General features: G+C 42.0%; 1 protein-coding gene across 4 annotated transcripts in view; it reads right to left on the reverse strand.

Annotated features, from left to right (window-relative positions):
* Nucleotides 1-491: 491 nt before the first annotated feature.
* The window catches only part of LOC147324931 (CUGBP Elav-like family member 2), a 31,557-nt gene continuing 9,609 nt past the window's right edge, over nt 492-22,439 (reverse strand). For 2 of the 4 annotated variants that reach the window (XM_086299115.1, XM_086299118.1), the window contains exons 2-13: nt 17,930-18,126; nt 14,447-14,529; nt 12,675-12,723; nt 12,119-12,253; nt 11,114-11,193; nt 9,720-9,881; nt 7,756-7,819; nt 5,078-5,215; nt 4,361-4,489; nt 4,075-4,251; nt 3,781-3,927; nt 492-2,537 (exon numbers count right to left, since the gene is read on the reverse strand). In XM_086299115.1, coding sequence (XP_086155241.1) covers nt 2,410-2,537; nt 3,781-3,927; nt 4,075-4,251; nt 4,361-4,489; nt 5,078-5,215; nt 7,756-7,819; nt 9,720-9,881; nt 11,114-11,193; nt 12,119-12,253; nt 12,675-12,723; nt 14,447-14,529; nt 17,930-18,126 — 1,489 coding nt within the window. In that variant the 3' untranslated portion in view covers nt 492-2,409. The remainder of the gene's footprint in view (nt 2,538-3,780; nt 3,928-4,074; nt 4,252-4,360; nt 4,490-5,077; nt 5,216-7,755; nt 7,820-9,719; nt 9,882-11,113; nt 11,194-12,118; nt 12,254-12,674; nt 12,724-14,446; nt 14,530-17,929; nt 18,127-22,439) is intronic. The other 2 variants (XR_015130244.1, XM_086299116.1) reach the window with 2 other exon arrangements.

The following is a 22,439-nucleotide window of genomic DNA, read 5'->3' on the forward strand; positions in this document are numbered from 1 at the left end:
AAAAAAAAAGCACAAGAAATATTTGACACATGGGCACTTCAACAACAAAATCCAACAGAACAACATTGTCTGGCATCTGTATGATTAACAGACATTGTAAATCATCTCTCAACGAGGCATCCAAACAAAAGCAAAGTGAAAAATTCATTAATTAAATTAGCAAAGAGAAATTCACAGAAAGTTGACAAGATGTACGTACCATGGAAGTTTAGCAGGGATATTTAAAAAAAAAAAAAAAAAAAAAAAAAAAAAAAAAAAAGGGGGGGGGGGGGGGGGGGGAAGGCTCAAAATATGACCCTTAAAAAAAAAAGAAAAAAAAAGAAAAAAGAATTTAAACCAGAAAACAAAATTACAATTAAAGCAGAGGAATTTTGAACTTTTTAATTTACTAGAAATGACCCTCAAATGGTCATGCTGATCAAACAGATTTTTAGTCCTCTTTAAAAATGTAGTACACTGAAGACCCTCCCGCCCCTGCCCCCCCTCCCTGCCCAAACACAGATGACATTACAACGTAATCTACAAAAAACCCAACGTTTGCCTGGGTTCTGTTAGTTAAACTTCTATAGATTCAATGGTATAAAATATAGTTAATCTAAGTGTGCATTTAAACCACAGATTGTCTATTTGTGAATCAGTTCTAAAAAAGTTGACTCATGTAGGTAGTCATTTCTCTCAACAGAGCAATGTACCTTTTATTGTGCCATCAATAGTTCAAAAACAAAAAACCCAAAAAGAAATCAAAGAAAAAGAAAAACACTGGATATTTTTATAAATGAATTTTTCTTTTTCTTTTTTAAATAGCCTTGGTGTAAGTCTTCACGCTGCCTGCAAAATGTAGAGATCATTACAGAGCACTGAGAGGGATTTTAATGGTCAGACTTTCAAAAGTGTTGGAAAGTGGTCTGTAGCATTTTTTTTAAGAAGCCAACATATTGCTAATGGCACCAAATAGCACAGCTGTGTGCCAATCCCTGTAATCAACTTTCAAGTGAGCTTTACTGAGAGAGGTAAAAAGAAAAAACATTAAAAAAAAAAAGTCCCACAAAGCTAAATTAAAAGTAAGAAATCCCACAGGTTTTTTCTTTTTAAAACATTCGCAAAAAAACAAAAACAAAAAACAGGTCACTCAAATGAACTTAACCTAGGTAAAGTTTTCACATTGATTTTGCTTGACCTCTCTCCCACCCGTCACATTTCTATACAGAAAAAGCAAACGAAAACAAAAATGAATATACATGCAGAAAAATCAGGTTGAGCTAAGGTCAAGGTCAGTGGGTGGCCAGGTATTGGGGTCAGGCGAGCTTAGAGAGACATCACAGACAATGGTGGGATGATGTGGGCCAGGAGTTTGGCTTGTCTTTCAACATCATGAAGACATGCTAGGCTAATGATGAGCAAACAGGCATGGAGATTTGTTCTAAAAAGGAACAAAAACACAAAAGGAAGAGAGGAGAGAGAGAAAGAGAGGACAAAGAGGAGAGAAGAGAAAGTTAGGGGCACAGCACAAGAATCATTTAGCCATGAGGCACAAAAAAACAAAAATAATGCCAGTCACCACATATACAGTAAGGACAACAGGGGGGGACGGGCAACCCCCCCTCCTCTCCCAACGCACAAAAAACAAAACAATAATACACAGATTTAAGGAAGTGACACCACCAGGACATGGCAGAGACTCCAACATGCACAAACTGTATACTTGGCACCCAAAGAGATCCATCTAGAGCCAGTCCCTTGTGGGAGACTTGGAGGATGGATGGAATGACTGGAAGAGGTTGTTAATAAAGACGCAGAGAGGTAGCCTAGCTCAACATGGCTTAGATAATGAAAGATGACAGAGAGAGAAACAGAGGGGAGGGGGTAGAAGAGAGGTGTGGTGAAGACTGGAAAATCTAGCGTAGAAAAGAGTTTCACATTGACAATGATACGGATGAGACAAACTGCACGTAAACAGCCAAACACAGGCTAAAGCTCTGGGCTCGGGGGTCCTTGTGACCTAGCTTCAGAAACAACAACTGATCCTTAGTCAACCTGTCTAGCTTGACCTGAAGGCAATGAAATGGCATGGAAACATCTGATGCTCTCCACTAAATACAGTGACACAAAATACCTCCAGCGAACACTGACTCCAGTGATAGTCATAAATAATCATATACATTAAAATACTAAATCAGACTCAAATTACATGACAAAACCGCAGGAATGAAATACAGCAAAAATGTGGAAAGATCATTGCAAACATTTTTTTTTCTCTTTTTTAAGGAATAGGCCGAGTCTCCCTCCTGTGATGGGCTTCTGTCCCCTTGCCCCACTGAGTCTCTGCTGTGGTGACCTTGGCTGGAGGGTGAACTTACCCTAGCAGTGCTAGCTTTAGAGCTGGGGAGGGGGAAGGCCCCGGGGCTAGGATCAGTAGGGTTTGCTGTCGTTCTTGGAGCGTTTCAGCTGAACCTTCAGCCTCTTCATGCCAATCTGGAAACCATTCATGGCCTGGATGGCAGCTTGTGCAGACACAGGATTGTCATAGCTGACGAACCCTGAGAAAAAAGAAAAACTAAACTGAATACATTACAAAACAGCAACTTAATGCCAACATTTCATTTCCATATCACCAGGCTGACCATCACCCCCTCTCCTTGGCATCTGCCTTCCTGTAGCCAGACAGACTCCATCTTCACCATCATGGATTGCACATGGTGAATGTAGTTCTTTTTCTGCTCTAGAAATCCACTAAAAGTTTAAGAGCCACTAACCAGAACCTCCAGCAGGTGGAGTACTGGTTCACGTGCCTCTATATCAAACGGACAGCAGAGCAAAACAAGGACTGCAGTCACTACCTGCAGTTCACAACAGGAAAGCTGGAGCCCATCCACAGGATGAGGAAGTGACTGGAGAGGTTGCAATCTTTCCCTTTAAAAGCACAAACCATGAAATAACTACCAGAAAAATCTAATTTTAGCTAAACTGAGTGTTTAGTGAACCTTCTGACAAAATGTACAAAATAATTTCCATATCAAAGTTTAAATGTGAATCATATTTGCTGCATTGGGTGTTTTCGTAATTTATACCTCAAAAGTGTATTGTGTAATTTATTTTGGTTTTAAGGGGAAATTAAACAAGATGACTCATCAGTTTTACACATATTTGGACACCATGTGGCTGGACAGGCTGCAGAGGAAAGCCACATGGTGTTTTATTTTTCTCTCTGCCAGTTAATGTCAGAGAGAAGGGTCACAACTATAAATACTGCCTTGTGAATCTGAGATTTAGAGGGCAGGAAGAGCAGCATGTCCAACAGACTGCTGTCTCAAACCTGCTCTGACAGAGAGACTGACGACCTTCTGTCCCCAAGGCCATAAAACTATTCAGCTTCCCTCAACTACAGTCAGAGTTACCTTTATTCTAGCACTTTGATAGTGAACTGCGACTTAGCCATGTTAACGTAATGCACAAAAGCATGTGCATTATTACATACTCCTCTTCAATTTTTGCACCATTTTCACTCACTGCTTTAAATTTGCATTTGAGGTGGTGTTACATCACAATACTGGTGTACTGCTTGCACTCAGTAAAACACTAATGCAAATGATATTTAATACCACCTCCGGTCAGACATACATGCATGCATCTAATCCATTTACATAGAAAATACAAGTATCAACATGTTCATCTTTACAGAGCACTTAGACTCCATTTAAACTTTAAATCTGCAGTGAAACAAAGCTGCTATGCCATTAACTGATGTAACCAGGGAAACGCCAGCAGTGTCACCACACTTACCAAAGCACTTGCTCAGATTGGTCTGTTTGTCAATGAAAACTTTGGCGGAGACCACATTTCCAAAAGGCATGAACATCTGCAGAAGATCCTGGTCCCCACACTCCTGGGGCAGGTGATAGATGAACAGGTTGGCGCCCTCTGGCCCTACTCCATTTGGTAAGAAATTCAGATACTCTAGTTAGACGTGAATTCAAATGCACACAAAACATTTACTGTAAACATAAAAGTTCATTGCATTTAGGAAGAAACTTCTGAAAATTCTTATTGAGTGATGTGTGCCAGGGATCTTCTCACCTTCCTTCTGACTGCCAGCCACACTCTGCTGAAGGAGAGACTGGCTGTAGAGGGCGGGCAGGGCAGACGCTGTGTACTGCTGCATCCCTGAGTAGGCCTGGGTTAGGGCATCCATAGAGCTGACTGCTGACCCGTTGGCCATGGAGGCTCCCAGACCCCCGTTCATGGCCCCCATACCTGTAAGAAGCAAAAGTTTAATAGTACCCATTGAGCATGGGGACCCAACATCAACATGCATCTTCCTTTTTTTGGCTTGTATCCAGTTTTTAAATAAGGAGATTCTCACCACTGACGCTGCTGGTGAGAGCGTTAAGGTTGTTGAGGCCCACAGAGGTCCCAGTGAGACCTTGCAGAGTCCCCAGAGATGCCAAGGGGTTCACGGCAGCGGCAGCACTGGACCCTGCTGTTGACCCAACTGTTGACAAATGACAAAAAGAAAAAAAGAAAAGAAAAAAAAAAGATATTCTTAAAACCTTACATCTGCCTCACATTGTTATGGTTATAGAGGAGGACATGGCAGAGATGAGGCAGTTAAAAATCTGTCTCACAGAGAGGAGCGGTCATTAGTAAAGCAGCCATATGTTAAACTTAGACAGATGGAGCCAATGTATATTTACACAGATTGAAGGGAAATGGGGGCTCTCATAAAATTTTTATATGTGGGTGATTAACTCCCATAAAGTAAATGAGGAATGGCTGAGGGCTATTAGGCAAATAGTAGATGAGGGAGATTTGCAGAGGAGAAGTGGCCCGACTGTGGACATGCACTGTACACCTCAATCAGCGAGAGAGTGAATCTTTATACTTTAGTTAATATATTATACATGAATTAGTACACAAAGAGCAGAGGTGGCGACTCAAGCAATTACAGCCAGGCCATGCCAAAACACACCCCTAACAAAACTAACTAGTCATGATGCTGCCATGGGGCTCGACTCACAGAACTGTTGTATGTATTGTACAGGCAGCATTCAAAATTCATCTCATGTTTGTGTTTAATTACCTGGACTGGCAAGAGCTCCCAGGGCACCGCTGCTGGTAGACAGAGCGCTGGTGGAAGTTGGGCTGGCAGAACTCTGAGCTGCAGCTGCAGCGGCAGCTAATGTGGCCAGGTTCTGCAGCTGAAGTGGATTCACACCCGCTGAGAGTACAAAGACACGCGAATTATCAAAGACTGAATTTTTCTGCATACAGCATAAATTTGAAAGTAGTCATGGAAGAAATACATAGATTTTAAAAGCAAAAGAACAAACAATGAATTTTTAAAGTTTAAAATAGGATGTGCTGCCATTCATTTAAAAGCTTTCCTCTATATTAAACTGCTTGGATATTGGGAAATTTACCATCACCAAATCACATTCTCAGATCTCAGAGAATGCAAGATGGACACGGCTATAAAACCTCATATTTTTCTTCCATTTACCATTTTGGAGATTTAAAACCAGGATGGCTCTGACTTAGTGACAAATGTCATCCTCATACAGTGGCTACTTGTCAATTACAGGGTAGGGCCACATTAAAAAAACAAAAAAAAAAACAAAAAAACAAAACGCCTTGCTTTTTGAATGCTGGCACAATAAATTGACAAGAGAAGTCGCCCCCCACTGGTCATGAGGGAGAGTGCAAATTCAAGCCACTTAAACCTGGATCGGGAAGCTATTTTAACATTTTAAATACAGTATATTACTTTAGCATGACCAACAAAAGAAGCAGACTTGATCTATCAAATCCATCTAATATGAATTCCAACTTGAAGATTTATCATTCGTTTTAGCACCCCATCTGTAGTTTTCAAGCTCTTCACATTGGCTTTTAATATGACCAAGGCAGAGGGATGAGCAGTTTGTCTTCAAGCAGCCGGAATAGGCTGAAAATAGCATTATTGGTAATTAGCGTGCCACTGATCTGAAAAGAGTAATGTAATTTAAGGTACTTAAAAGCATGTGGGCGAAGCGCAGCGAGACAGAGGGCTGGTGACATGAGCAGCACAGCTTGTAGGGGTGGGCGATAGAAACGATATAAATTTGGCCAACAATAGAGATTTTGACTATATCGCTCTATCACGATTGCGCATGTTGATGTCATCAAGCTGCGCCTGTTTTGGTTGAAAGCATCGCAGCGGCTACAACCATTATCATCTGCACGTCATAGACACCTCACCTCCACTACTGGAACTTCAACATTATGCACTCCATACTGTATAGTAATGCCACTGTTTTGCACATGTCTCAACTCTGTATATTTTTATATATTTTATTTATTGACTATTTAATTTGTAAAATATGTGTACACACACACACACACACACACACACACACACACACACACACGTAGAAAAACATTTAGTATATACATCCAGAATTTTTTTTTTTTTGGCATATACTATTATATATTGTACATATATTTATTAGTTTCAGATTTAGCCATTCGTATACTTTGCCCGTTTATGTTATTGTATTTTGCACAACTCTGTTGCTTGTGAAGCTCGCACACAAGAATTTCACTCGCATGTGCTGTACCAATGTACCTGCACATGTGATATGACAATAAAAAAGTGATTTGAGTGATTTGATTCAAATTATGCCCGGCGACAGTCATAGCAAAGAGATGAAGCACTTTTGAAATATGGGGAAAGCCAAAAACTGCGCTTCCTCCACTTCCATAACATTGATTCATTAATGTTGAATTCTCTCGCAGCTGTTCTATTCCCATGTTGTTGCAGTATATTAATAACTAACCTTGTATTGTGGATGAATAATCTTAATTGTTCTCCTGACTGAAGTTTGGCCCCTGTATAGCATCCCGCTATGCGATTGCATTTGTCTCTAACCACCAGAATCCCTCACGTTAACTTTTATCGAGTGGAAAAAAAGTTGGCGTTCATCCTCCAGCTTCACTGTGCTAATGTTATGCTAACATAGCTGTGTCGCTAGCAATCACATAGCACAACATTATATACCAGGTAGTCCAACTTCAGTAACCCTGCAAACGCCACTCCTGTTTAGTTTTCTGTCTTCATTTATGTTGGAAGTGGTAGCAGAGCTGTACGTTTTAATTAGTTTAAAAAAAATCTCTCAGTCAGAACATGGCATGTCATGTTTACGTGGAAACTAGCGAGCTAACTTCCTGCTAACTTCTAACTCTGTTAAAATTAATAAATTCTGTTTTCATGGATGCCTGGATGTTAAACTTAATTGTTACACCCGATAAAGCAGCAACGCTGATGATTTAATTAAAGATGAAAGAATTTAGACCGTTTTTAACTCAATGTTCGTTTGACTTTGGGACCTGAAGGGATGGAGTTTTGGACCCAGATTACGCCGCAAAGCTCCTCACTACGGCAGCCATAATGCTCTGACAATCCATCAAGCCGTGCAGCTTGCCAAAGTTGTACTAAAACATTTTTTAACATAACGCCAAAATCGGTTCGAGGTGAGTAAGCACAACCAGAATTCATACATAAGGCACACTCTCGATTTTTGAGAAAATTAAAGGATTTTAAGTGTGCCTTATACTGTGGAAAATACGTTATACAGAAGAAAAGAATATCGTGATATATATCTCGTTACCGCACGTGCTTCAAATTATATCGCGATATGAATTTTAGGCCATATCGCCCAGCCCTAACAGCTTGTTCTTTTTGCATTCCTACGACTCGTAAACTGATCTTCTGAAACTCACCTCCTAGCCTTTGAATACCATTGAGACTGCCTTGGTTACTGAGAGAAGTGGCCTGCTGGAGCAGCTGTCAAGATATGAAAGAAAACAAAAGTCAAATCTAGAAAACAAAATTAGATCAGACATGATAATTAATATTATTTTTTCCTAACATTATTAAATCCTCTTTAAATTTGGGGACTAAACTATTCATCCATCCATCCATCTTCATCCGCTTTATCCGAGGCCGGGTCGCGGGGGCAGCAGCCCAAGCAAAGAGGCCCAGACCTCCCTCTCCCCAGCCACCTCCTCCAGCTTATCCGGGGGAATACCAAGGCGTTCCCAGGCCAGCCGAGAGATATAATCTCTCCAGCGTGTCCTGGGTCTGCCCCGGGGCCTCCTCCCAGTGGGACATGCCTGGAACACCTCACCCAGGAGGCGCCCAGGGGGCATCCTTGTCAGATGCCCGAACCACCTCAGCTGGCTCCTTTCGATGTGGAGCAGCAGCTGCTCTACTCTGAGCCCCTCCCGGATGGCCGAACTTCTCACCCTATCTCTAAGGGAGAGGCCAGCCACCCTTCGGAGGAAGCTCATTTCTGCCGCTTGTATCCGCGATCTCGTTCTTTCGGTCACTACCCACAGCTCGTGGCCATAGGTGAGGGTAGGGACGTAGATCGACCGGTAAATTGAGAGCTTCGCTTTTACACTCGGCTCCCTCTTCACCACGACGGACCGGTGCAGCGTCCGCATTACTGCAGCTGCAGCCCCAATCCGTCTGTCGATCTCCGGCTCCCTTCTCCCATCACTCGCGAACAAGACCCCGAGATACTTGAACTCCTCCACTTGGGGCAGGAACTCATCCCCGACCCGGAGTGGCCACTCCACCCTTTTCCAGCTGAGAACCATGGCCTCAGATTTGGAGGTGCTGATCCTCATTCCCGCTGCTTCACACTCGGCTGCGAACCGTTCCAGTGCGAGCTGGAGGCCCTCACCCGATGAAGCCAACAGAACCACATCATCTGCAAAAATCAGAGATGAGATTCTGAGGCCACCAAAGCGAAAGCCCTCCGCCACTTGGCTGCGCCTAGAAATCCTGTCCATAAAAATTATGAACAGAACCGGAGACAAAGGGCAGCCCTGGCGGAGCCCATCACCCACCGGGAACGAGTCCGACTTATTGCCGGCAATACGAACCAAGCTCTTGCAAGGGTTGTATAGGGATCGAATGGCCCGTAGCAAACTATTCACTGTTTGTCTAATCTGTGGAAAATTATCTGATGCACAGGAACAACTCGGGACCAAGATTTATGTCATTATTTTGACAATGTTAGCAAGAGGCAACACATTTTGACCAGAAGGCAAAAAGTTATGTGAGGTTTAAATTAAATAAACGGCACGACAGCTTTTACAGCTTCATGCAACAGGCTCAATGTCTCATTTTTGTCCCAGAAACATAAAACGCCTCAGCTGTTGCCATCTAAGTCACATGTTCTTTGGCTCTGAATTAGAGAAGGCATATGCAAGTCACATGTCAGTGTCCTTTAGCCAGAAAACAGTTCGAGGAGGAAGATTATTCTACTCTGAGCCAAGTTTCAGTTTGTACTTTTGGTCAAAGTATTGTGCAATATTCAGCTTACACAATGACCTAATACATTTTCAGCTTGCAACAGATTATTTTATTACTTCGAACAATGTGGTTGGATATGTCATACACAAAATGGCAGCTGTGTTTCCAGCTAGAACAGTCATTACCAAAACTTAACAAAAAAGGGATCACCTGACCTTAATATCCTAACACATTCATAAAGCTTGGTGATAAAATTCTTACATGCATGCTCACGCACCCACTCACGGGATAGATTGATAATTATCAGGTGGTTCAGTGCTCTCTACCAAGTGTATTCTGTACACTCAATATATTTAAACAGATAAACTATAAAGGTTTTAGTACATTAAGGCTAATCTGTGTGTTCTTTAATAAAACTCACAGCCAGGTACTGCGGTGAAAGAGTCCCCAGCCCAGCCAGGTTTCCCCAGGTGGAGGCGCTGTTGAGCTGCTGAATCTGCTGTACTAGCTGCTGCTGCAGGCGTCGCTGCTCCTTATCTCTCTGTGTGTCAGCAAACTTCACCACCAGAGGTGAGGAACAGCCCTGGAGCGGTGAAGAGTTAAGAGATGTTAGACCGGTTCAAAAGCACACCAAGTTTATTTACCCATGCAAGGACAGTCACTGCATAGGGATTTTTTTGAATTCGTTTTTTTTTGTTTGTTTGTTTTTAAAGGGGGGAGTGGGGTGGGTTTGGTTCCTCTATGCCTCAAGATAGTTGTATGCCTGTTGCATTCATATCAAAGCTAAAAGAGAGGACATGTGCCATGCATAGCTAAACCAGGCCACATTCCAAATAAATAAAAGCACAGGACAATGGTGCAGACGGTGAATCATTTAAGCACGTTAAAGAGTTTAATCGAGTCCACAAATAGGCAGACAACAGATGGACAACATTAACAATAAATAACATTCAAACAGGGATATGTCAGACATTAAGAAAAATGCATTACAATACGGAGACTCTCGCAAACAGACAGTCACATGTTCAGACAGACGCATGGACAAGGCATGCGGTGCAAAAGTATTTTAAGAGTTGAGAGCCAGATGGGGACCAGGCTGGTTAGGGAAAATGGCTTCTGCACCAGCAGCAACTCCCACAGCAGCTGAGAATCGGGGAGTACGTGATTGTGGGGGCAGAATAGGTGGCACTGCTACTGCCCCCCCCCCCAGAGTTTAATCTGGTAGGAGGAGTGTTATGTTTGGTTGGACTCCTAATTAGACTTGGTCTGATGCTTCACTGGGGAGCCTCTGACCTGCTAGCTGTCAAATTACCACTGCTCTACTTCCACAAAGACTCCATTGGCTATATGAGTACACAGACCCACTTTTTAAGAAGTCTAAAAGGGGAGCTGTTTCAGTCTAATTTTTTTTCCTGATAACCTATATTTGATAGTGTGGATTCTTTTCCCCTGTAGTCCAAAATACAGACTAATATAATGGCACACTAATAGGTAGGCTCTGTTATCAGAATCAATAAGTGAAATGCATTTAGTTCAGCCCAAAATAAAAGATGACAGCACTTTTTGTGTCCTGTTAGTTCTGAACTCAGCAGCTATGTAAAAGGCAATGTTTCGAGTTTTATTCAATTATTCTGCAGATGACAATGTAATTTTGTAATTAGCAAGAGTGGTTTTGGAAATGACTCATGCTTTGTGATGAATGGATGCCATCTGCTTGGACAGGTTCCTCATCTTTCAACACAAGGGGGCAGCAAAATGTATGGGGAAGGGGGGGGGGGGAGGGAAATGAGAAATAGGTGCTAAGGGGTACAGTACCTCCATAGTTTGAGAGTGATGCATGGTTTTGATTGCATTCTGTGCCATTGCCCTGGTAGCAAATGTGACAAACGCACAGCCTGTAGGGGGGAAACAATAGGAGAGGGGGAGGGGGGGAGGGACAAGAAGAAACAAAAACAAGACAAAAGGTTTGGACAACTCGTTATGAACCCCAAAAAAAGACATTACAGTACAGAGAATGGCAACTCCCAAGCACACAGAACCACCCTCACTGGTTAGCACATGAAGAAAGAACAACAAGGAGAACAGTAACACGTGTCAGATGAGCGGTGATCGACAGATTAAATTGCCACCCAGAGAGGCTTGACTACGTGATGTCATGGTGAGACAGTCAACGTGATTATATACACAGAAAATGCACACATAAATACACACTGAAGGGCTTTGATTTACTAAAATATGCAAGGCCTGCAAACATCAAAGGCTAATAGGGCCCGTTTCAAATTGTAGGAACACTGCGTACGTATACTAGAAAAAGAGCAGAAATTCATAGCTAGCTGTGTCTTCTGTGGGATTTAATCGTATATAAGCATCGACGCTAGAGCCTCGTGCTGCCTGCTATCTGAGGCTTTATTCAGCAGAGTGCTATGTAGGAGATGCGATGACAGGCTAATTCCAGCCTTTGTAGAGTGTGATGAAGGAGGCGGTAAAGGAGGAGCTGAGCTGAGCCGCCTGCCAGCTGAGCCTACGAACACCGGCAGCCAGCGGTTGCCTAGGCGACGGGCCATTGTGGCGGACAGCAAGTGCAGTGGCCCTTCACTGCGAGTTGTGGAGGCAGAGTGTCACAGTAATGGGAGGATACACTATGTGGACAGAAAAAGTGCCACTGGAGGTGAATAGCACTTGATCTGAGGGTGCCGGGGTTGCAATGAAGAATCAGGGAGGGGCCCTGCATAAATACTTGATGAGAATATGTACTCTGGTGTGCTGAACATGGCGGATGCGCGGTGCTGAACATCATGTCCACACCGAAGGCACGCTTACCTCTGCTCTGACCATCCGGTCCCCGAAGTATTCGGCACTCTTCGATCTGTCCGAAAGACGAGAACATCATTCTGACCTCGTTCTCACCGTATTTCTTTGAAACCATGCCGACAAAGAGTTTTCTGTCTTCTACCGCTGCAGGAAGACGAAAACAGGAAGGCTATTTAGTGAAACCCAAACAATTATGGCGCTGTGAAAGCAGCACTTACATCAGGTGCGAAAATCTTGCACCCCTCTCTTTCTTGTTCAAGCAAGTGCTCTCTCTTTGTCATGCTGCCACATTTTCTGCCTCTCACTCAGAGTGCCAGCCTTTTGCACAAATCTCTGCGACTTGCCGCTTTGTTTTCCTTCTGTCTACTTCTCTAGACACAGAAGTATATCATCCTGTACCAGCTCTGCTCTTAAACCACTGCACTATATAGATGCTGTGTACTGCTGTCAATTTTACCCTTTTCAAATCTCACACCCCATTTGCCTTTACCTAATCCTTCTCCTTACAGGTTTTCCTCAACATCTCCATCTCATGGCTTATGTCATCCTGCATGAATCCACTTACCACTTGTTTTCTCACTGTCAGCGGGTTTCATCTGGATAGGATGATGCATCTAGGGGGGAAAAAAAAGAAAATGTAGGGAAACCATTCACATCTGTCACCATTATAAACTCTGTTATCTCTCATCATAAAGGCCTCATGTCTTCACTCATCCTTCCATCTTCGAGCATTTCTCCCCATCTCTTGTTTTGTTCTTTTGCTGTAAGACCATCATCCCTCACCGCCGCCAGATTCAGGAGGAAGTGTCTAAGAGTTGCTGGTAAGGGATCAAATTCTCCGGTATCCAATTTCACTTCTCGCTGTAATGTAGACTCGCGATTGAACTTATCGATTGCTACTGACAACATCCCTCATCTTCTATAGAAGAACTCTGTTTGACAAGCAAGCTTCTTTGGTATTGCTTTCGAAATGTACAGTGAGCTTCAGGTTTTGTTTCTTTTTTCCCTTCCTCCAGATACAAGTCTGTCAACACCCAATACACTATTGGATCACATACAAATAGAACAAGGTGTGGCAAATCTGAGCTGTGAAAAATCTCATTTCAGTCAGCATAACATCTCTGAACATGACGCTTGTTCTCAAGCTTGTTATGTGAGAAAGTGGTGGCAGAGCAAATGCTGTCATTTCATGCCACTTAATGAACAATTTTCTCCAAGAAGACTGAACTTCAAGTGACTACATCTATAGCACACTGCATGCCATGTGACGTGAAAGACGAAATAAATCTAGCCATGAGATGTCTGAGCAGGTTGTACTTATGAAAAGTGGTGGGTTTGTTTTTGACAAGCACTAAGGAGAAGCAGACAGATGGCCTGCTCAGTGTGGGGACTGGCTAGCGTCACTGACCAAGTAGAGAGAGGCACAGAAGGGAGAGAAAACAAACAGGGAAACAAGCTTTTCCTCTATCACGCAAATCAAAAATCAGTCAACTGCAGTCAATGCCAGTAACAGTAGGACTCAGGAATGGGATTTGAGAGCTGAGCCGTTAGACCACACTTTGTTTGAAATGTCTGCCTGATTGATAGTCTTCCAGAGAAGAGAGCTAGGACATTATTCTCAGCCTGTGAGACTCATTTATCAGCTCGGTTCAATATTTACCTGCAAGCGCACTGACAGTAGCTCTTTTTACTGAAAGACTGGACTATTGGTTTCATCGACAGCTGGGGTTGTTGGGTATAGATTAAATTGATTGGAAAGCTGGCAATACAGAATGACGTATAGACAAGACAGTTTTGTGGATGTTTAACAAGCCACTGCACTTATTCCAGTTGGCTGGACTTTAATCTCACTAGAAGATCGGGTTAAGTATTAGGGGACCACATTCTGTCTCACCGGGCTGCATTGTTAAAACGGGGGGAGAGAGGGAGAAAAAAAAAAAAAAAAGGACGAAAAGAAAGCCTTCAACTTGCCTTCAGCTCCTTTCCTGCTTCTAATTTTGGGGAATAAAAATGTAGATGTGCATCAATAATTCATGAATACAAGCATTAATAATTTGTTCCACTTTGTGGCAATCGGGTCCTGTGTCTCAGTGAATAACCTGCAGCCTGGTCAAGCAGGCTTTACCCGATACCTGCACGCTTAGCAATTCAGTGTGCCGAGGTTCAGGCCGGTCCTAAGTGTCGCGTAAGTGATAGTGGGGGTTGAGACATTTCTCAGGCTAGACAGGCGTTCAGTGAACCGAGAGCTCATTATCGGCCAGCGTACAGCTCACAGCCTGCATAGGGGATGTAGTGGGGCTCAAGCAGCTAAAAGCAGCCCATGCTGTGCCTACTCACCCCACTTAAGGTCTTTATGTTGTGCAGTGCATTCTGGGCCTCCAGTGCAGCTTTTCTTGTATAAAAAGTTACAAAACAGCATCCTGCAGAGTGAAAAGAAAAAATAAAAAAAAATAAAAAAAATAGGGACAAACAATGGGTGGAGGGAGGGAGGAGACAAAACTGCATTAAAAACACAGCACACAGACATTAAATGTAATACCATGACTGCTGCAGAACAGGAAAGATGCTAAATGGATGAAAGTACTTTCACAACATATCATATTTTAGAAGCACGTGACAGGATATTCTTAGCGCCAACTGTTAGATGGTGCACATACACCATGTAGGAGCTGGCAGCGAGGACAAAGGAGTAATGAGACAGCTGAAGGCTGTGACACAGCCAGAGAGAGTACCACAGGGTTAGACGGCTGTCAGGAGGCACTGATGTGCAGTCGGCAGGTCAACTCAGCCCAGGCCAACACATTACATTGAGTATATTGCTGCATTACATAAGAATCCAGTCCCATACATGTGTGCATACATATAAACATGAGGCATGAAAACAGCACAAAGAAACAAGAGGGAGTGGGAGAGAGCAAGGAAGAGAAACCATGGGAGGAGAGAGTTTGTGGGGGAGGGGAATGAAGAAAAGAGCGTTAGGAGGGGAGGAGAGGGAAAAAAAAAAAAAAAAAAAAAAAAAAAAAGCCTCTCATCCTTCCGTCCCAGTAGACCGCCAGTGGCGTTCCAGCCTGTCAGTTTCACTGGGCTGGGGAAGTGGAGCACTGCAGCGTCTCTGACCTACATAGTGTGTATTATGCTGTTACTGGAGCTCCCAGGCCACGGGGAGGGCTGTTGAACTCTAATATGCATCAAGCTGCACTCTCCTATCCCTCCCTCTCTCTCCTTCTCTCTCACAACCAGCTGAGCTCTCCCTTTCTCTACTGCTAAGCCCGTTCTCTGATATACTGGAGCTAAATAAACCATCCGGAGAGGCGTGATAGTCATCAGATGATTTTTTCATGACCTGCAGTAGGCATGACCTAAAAAAAAAAAAAGAAAAAGAAAAAAAAAAAAAAGAAAAAAAAGAAAAAAAAATAGTGCAAATCTGGTGATTTGTCAATTGATCTGCACCAAAGTAAACAAGCAAAAATGGAAGTAGGATTACAGCACTTTCAACAAATAAATTAAACAAAAGCAACATGATTATATAAGAGTTGGTTGGAGAGTGGCATTGTGTGGCATGCAAATAAACAACAGCCAGACTATCAGTAGGTCATTGATGAAACTGCAGTAGGAAACAAAACTACTGTGAAAGGAGGCCTACAGTGAAACTGAGTGTAGAGGTGTTGTTGCAAAACACATTCAACTTCACTTGGCTGGGTGAAAAACCTCCTGTGATCAGGCCTGATTATCTAATAGAATACATTAACATGTCCATAGGCCATCACAGCTGACACTGCATAGAGCAGGGGAGGGGTGCTGCTTAAACAATAAGGAGCTTTGAACTCTTCAGCCTCCCAAATGAACTGCACAGCGTTGTGTGTATATTTATACACACACACACAGCATTATAAGAACCCTGGGGACTTTCTGGTACACCTGTAAACACTCGTAGGATTATTTAGTGGTGTTACATGTGTGTACATCTGTTCCAAGGCCCTTATCATGGGAATTCAAATGCTCTCCTGGTGGCATGCTGTCCAGCAGTTTTGGCCTTGACACAATAAAGTCAGGGTTTGAAACTCGCTTTAGTCAATGGGCCACGTACAGCCCAATTTGATCTCAAGTGAGACAGACCAATATAACCACCCTTTCTGTTAATTTAAATAGTATTTATATTTTAAGGTAAGACATCTATTCAAAAAAATAAATAAATTAAAAATTAACACAAACAGATAAAGTGATAAGTGCAATTTCTAACATGTAGAAAGTTACACATTTCACTGCAGTTGTTGCCAGTCAAAAGATATCCATGTCAGGTCACATGTTTGATACTCAAGGCTCTTTCAGAACAAATGGTGAAATTGTGATATGTCTGAATTTAGTGCAGATCTAATAAATGCCATGTCACAAGTTTATTTTCATCTATTTAGCATCTTTCCTGCTCTGCAAGCTTATTTTGTTGCTATATTGCTCTGAACCCAGAAAAAACACAAGACAGGATAAGTTACACTCATTAATTAAAAAACCCACTTCTGCAACGAATTGAGACAGAATGTCTGCACATTACAAGATAATATAACCTTTTTGTTTTTAAATTACAGTTGTGCAGCCGATGTTTACAAGAATACTAGAAAAGGAGATCCCAGAAAGACATTTATCTCTCCAGACGGTGCAACTGTTGTTGCTGTTAACAAGCCAAAGACAGGTTGACAGCAACACACACACGATCAGCGAGGTAGTGTCAGTGATTCATAACAAACACCTCACAACAACTACATCTGGCCTGGATTGCCAGGGCGGTGTCTGGTAGCACAAATATGGTTCCTTTTAGACTCAAGCTTAGCATCAAGTATATTCCCACCACATTAAAAGCCAAGAGTGGTTTAGCGCCTTTAGCTACAGCGAATCATCCAACCATCAAGGGAACTGAGATTTGGGTGACCCAGGACAGTTACATCAAGGAAACTGTCGTTACTTTATTCACCTGCAGTTAGTTACGGGAGACTGAGCACTTCCAGTGGCACTTTGCAGCTCTCTGCAGACAGCAGGCTTCCACTTCACCGTCTCCTCTAATTGCAGCCTAAACTGAATCGCTCAACTCGAGCACCATTTCTAAGGTGAGCGCATCGATGGATGTCTTAATGGAAAATTGCAGTCAAGTAACACTCCCTTTGTACAATGCTGCTTCTAAAGCTGCATTGTACAAAGAAGAGGAAATTTAGAATATATGAATATTTAAAAAAAGATTATTTAACCCTGAAATAAAAAACTGCTTGCATATGAGGTGATCTAACACAAACACAGCTGCACTGCATGTGCAGACAGGCAGTGCATTGCCTAAGTGCTAAAATCTGAAAGCAGATGAGGAGAGAAGGGGGTTTGCACCAACTAAGAGACCAAGTTGTTTTTATCTATGAGCAATGAAGGTTTTCCAGAAAGTTTCACACCTAATTAGTGTCCATCTCTTATTAGAGATGGTATATAGAGTGAAAGTGAACAATAGAGAAACTGAAAGTATCATCTGAGCTTTTCAGTTGTGTCACTTCATTTAAACAGATTGCAATGCACGCCTCAAATACCTGCAGACTGCTGTTAGCATGCTAGATGCTATACTAGTTTTCCCCACTAGCAACTGGTGCACTCCTCACATATGGCAAAACAAACAAAACAGGTTTTTAAGATAATCTGGATGGATACATAATCCAATGTTTTCAATTAAAATAAAATTATTATATGCCAGATCGTTTATATTGAAATCTAAATCACTAAGGAGAAATTTTGCCTGCAAGGTAGTAGAACAAATTATTCCTGAAAGTGAACCTTTCACCCAGACTGTACCTTTGCTCTGAGGAGGATTCTGAGTGCGATCACGAAGAATGTTTATCTGGTGCACGGCTCCAAAGGGCTCAAATAGCTCTTTAAGTTCTGTTTCTGACCAGGAGCGGGGGATCTGTCCAACAAACATCTTGATGGAGTCAGGGTCTGGCTGGTCCAAGTGCTCCAGCGACCCGTTCATCTTGCTGCTGCTGCCGTTGCTAAGAAGAAAAAGAAAGAGAAAAAAAAAGAAAGAAATGAAAAACAATTTTTGTAATGTGTATGCCAGAGGTTAAACAAATTTAATATCATAACCATACTGCTTCAGTAGGTCACAAAAAGTAAAGGAACAATTACCATTATCTGGTTTAGAACTACTTGCACTCACATCTAAGTACTGTCCGGTTTGGCAGCTAACAATTTCATTTCATTTTCATGCTTAGCTTAAAGGAATGAGTCACATAATGATAAATGGGGATGGGAATTAAGAACAGGTTCTTGCAGAAAACCGGTTCCTAGTAGTCCCATTTCTTGGAATTGTGTGTTCTTCCCATGGATCCCCCTTATCTGCTCTCACACTCACTACAACCAGCTGATTTCTGTTTGCAAGCAATAGTGACACTGTCTAGAGCAGAGGTTCCCAAAGTGTGGGGCCCGCCCCCTGGGGGGGGGGGGGGGGGGGGGGGGGGCAGTAAGAAAAAACTAAAATGAACCCTTGGACACTGCTAGCATCATTGACAGGTTTTTGACGGGGCTCCCACACAAACGGAAAGCTGGAGATGAAGCATCGCCAAATATGTTTCCAAACCAACTTACTTCCAAGCCAAATGCTAGAAAATGTGATGAAGCACATCTTCCCTTTGGCTTCACCTACACAAGTGCCAAGGTAGGTCTCTGTGACAGAATTAGTTTCCCTTGCGTCGGGAGCACGCGCTGGGCTCTTCAAATCACGGACAAACAGTATCCCACATTCTTGATTTTTAGTTCACAAACACTTCTTGTAAAGACTAACTACTCCTGACATTTTGGAGATGTGAGCTCTTTATACAGTAAAGTTAGTGGGATCCAAATAATATCAGGCTGATCCTGCCACGATTTGTTCCCCCAGTTCAAATCACAGACTAACAGTATCCCACAGTTGTTTATGTTTTTGAACCCATTTTGCACAGAGAGGCATTTGAGAAATGTATCGATAGCAATGTTGAATATTATTACACAGGGAAAAAAAAAAACCAAAACCCACGAACATTTTTCGTGTAAAACAAGGGGGGGGGGGGGGGGGGGGGGGGGCAGCAAAAAAGGTTGGGAACCACTGGTCTAGAGGATGGATATGCACCTTTTTTTTTTTTTTTTTTTTTTTTTTAAATTGCACGAAAGGACAAGATAAATGGTGGACAAATGTATGCAGGACTGAAATAACTGCATAATACTGCTAACACAACTTTGGTTCTTTGCAAGCATCTGCCAAAACAGCATGCTATTGCTAAGCTAGCCAAGAACCCATAGTGAAAGCCGAGTGAATACCTACCCCAGCTGCCAGACCCTTAGCTTCAACAGGCAACAAGCACATGAGCAGCCTCCCTTTCTACCCGTTCACGTTTCTAAAGCAGAATCACTTTGTATTCTATTAAGAGAAAAATCTTAGAGATGTGCCCTCATTACAGATTTGTATTGGTGTGTGGGGTTGTAGCCTCAGGTTTGTATTGTTAAATGGTGATTATGAAACATTAAAATAGCTGAAATGCACTGAGTAACATGAAAGTAATGTAATCAGTTGTATAACAAATTACTCTCGGGAGTAATTAAGTAATGTACTGCATTACTTTTAAGAAAAGTGTTCTGTGTAATATGTGTAACAATGACGTTTTTGAGTAAAGACTCCAACACTGATTACAAAGAGGAAATACCTCTTTGAACATTTGACCCACATCATGTAATTAAGTTGCATGAATGTAATTTCTTTATTGCTGCTTAAGCAACGGTTTTCACTCTCAAAACTAAGCCAAAGAGAACCTGATGACAATCGATAAGGAATCTAATTAGTGATATCGATAGTGGAATTGCTAAATTCTTATCAATTCCCATCCCTACAATAAATATCTAATGCAAATTTTAGAGTGGCACAGAAAGGGCCTGAGCAAATGATCAGCTTCAATGAGTTATTCTTCCAGCAAAAAGGCAATGTCACAATAGTGCCAGTAGTTCAGGCAGATTTAAACAGCCATAATGCTGCTTTCTTCTAGAGGCTGAAGTTTAGAAAGTCACTAAGGTCATTTAATTTAGAAGCACGTGACAGGATATTCTTGGCGCCAACTGTTAGATGGTGCATATACACCATGTATGTATATCTGTTTATAGTTTTTTTTCCTTTTTTAAAAGAAAAAGAAAAAAGTTACACCATCTCTTTTATTTTTTTAACATTCACCTAAACATACTGAGACAAAACCAAGATTTAATAAATAGGTTACACTGTGTTTTTAGTATTATAAATAAAAAAAAATAAAAAAAAGTGTGTATTGCATTTTCAGAATTCCTACCAAAAAGTCAAATGATTTTGCAGTGTGACCGTTTAAACACGCGTTTACTCAAGTGCAAGCTGAAACAATATATCATTTACAAATTATTGCCAGCTTCCTCTGGGGAAAGCTTTGGGGACAGAGAATCAATACCCACCAGTGTACCTGTGACTACAGCATCTTTGTCTCACTCTCACACAGAATCAAACACACAAACTGTTCCTGACAGGGGTAGAGGCGCTGGAAATTATGAATGAGGGTGAAGTAACAGCCCTTCACAGGAAAAGAAATAACTTGCAACAGGTTAAGACTTCCAACGCACACTACAGATATGTAATATTTCAAACAAAGGGGGGGGGGGGGACGACAACACGGACAACACCGTGGTACTAATCTCACAAAAAAGTATATGAATGTTTGCACATTTAAAATAACTATTTTGCACACAAACCTCTGAACACGAGTCATCCATCTCTTGCAAAATGAACCCAGCCGTTCAGCAGAAACACCAAACTCCTTGAAGGACTTAAATGACATGCTAACAAATCACACTTCTGCTCGTGTTCCTCCCGAAATCCAACTCCACACCTCCAAATTAGCCCTTGCCCCTTCCCTCTGAAGGCTTTCAATACATTTGAATGATGACAAACAATTTTCCCAGAGGGGGAAAAAAAAAAAAAAAACAAACAAAAAAAAAAAACAAAACAAAAGGAACTACTGTGAAACAAAAACCTCTTCTCCAAAAGAGGGGATAGTGGCCCCTCCCACTAGCATGTAACAGCTACTCAAAAACAGCACCGCAAAGCTCTAAACTTCCAAGAATCGGTGGTTAGCAGGCCGAGATTTTGCAGTGCATCTCCTCCTCAGGCGCTTTGGCGATGGTACAGAGAGTAACCTACAGCTTCTTTGCCACAGCAGGGGAACAATCACATATTGTTCCCCCATGCCGGAGAACACTATTCACCGTTCCTCTGCGGCACAATGGACCAAGTCATACAGACGCACTGGAACACGTCGAAGGCTACGTCTGCTAAGGCCACAGTACTGGTGTGTGACACCATTTGTCCATTTCTGCCAGTGGCATTCCGACGCCATTTTGCCATAGGCACTTTGCTCAGATCTCACAGCACAGAGAAAACCTCACTTGAAAATACTGGATCTGTGTCAGAATTCAAAAACATGAAGGCTGCATATGACACCGTCTCCTTTACATTCATTAAACTCTCAAAGCCACTGCAGCTGTGCATAGCTCTTCTGCTATGCGACTGTGAGAATACATTCTTCAGGCATGATTCTGCTGCATTTTTAGTATACACATTAGGACATTATTCAAGGAAGTAAAATTCAACTAAACAAAATCTATTATGAAACTGTCTGCTTCAAGATGATGTTGCATCATACAGCATAACCGAGCTGACAACTGTACAGTCACCTATGAATATTACAAAGGTGACTGCTGCGAACTAAGTATTTACATTTGCACGTATAAACCAGTTTAAAGTGATGTCATATGCTGCAGAGCTGTTTTGCAAAACAAAAACCTGTTGGTATAAAACCCAAATAAACATGTAGCTGATATCCATTCACCGTGGGTCCAATAAGGTCAGAAGAACTGGGGCATTAAGTAAAGACATACCACTGTTGGCATTTTTTTCCTAAATGTTTTTTTTTTAAAAACAAATACATATTCAAATTTCATCAACTTTACTGTAGTCGGAGCAACACCAGAAAAATCAAGACATTCAGACAGACTTTGTAACTTTAATTACTGCTATCGGTATGACAGGCACAGCAACATTGTTTATACCATGCTAATTAAGGTTGCTTGATTATGGCAAAAATTAAAATCATTATTATTTAACACAATTATGCTATCAGAAAAAAAATAGCATAATTTTTTCCATTTAAATAGTCATTCAGACAATTTGGGCCCTGGGAGCAGCAAAAAGTGGGGCACTTGAAGACCAAACAAGACCATACTTGTTAAACCGAATGTGACAATAGGCATTTTAATCCCA

Source organism: Aulonocara sp. 'chitande type north' Nkhata Bay, linkage group LG7, assembly GCF_057382095.1.
Source record: "Aulonocara sp. 'chitande type north' Nkhata Bay isolate Kocher_YH1m ecotype deep benthic linkage group LG7, A_spYH_male_GT1.1, whole genome shotgun sequence".
Lineage (NCBI taxonomy): Eukaryota > Metazoa > Chordata > Actinopteri > Cichliformes > Cichlidae > Aulonocara > Aulonocara sp. 'chitande type north' Nkhata Bay.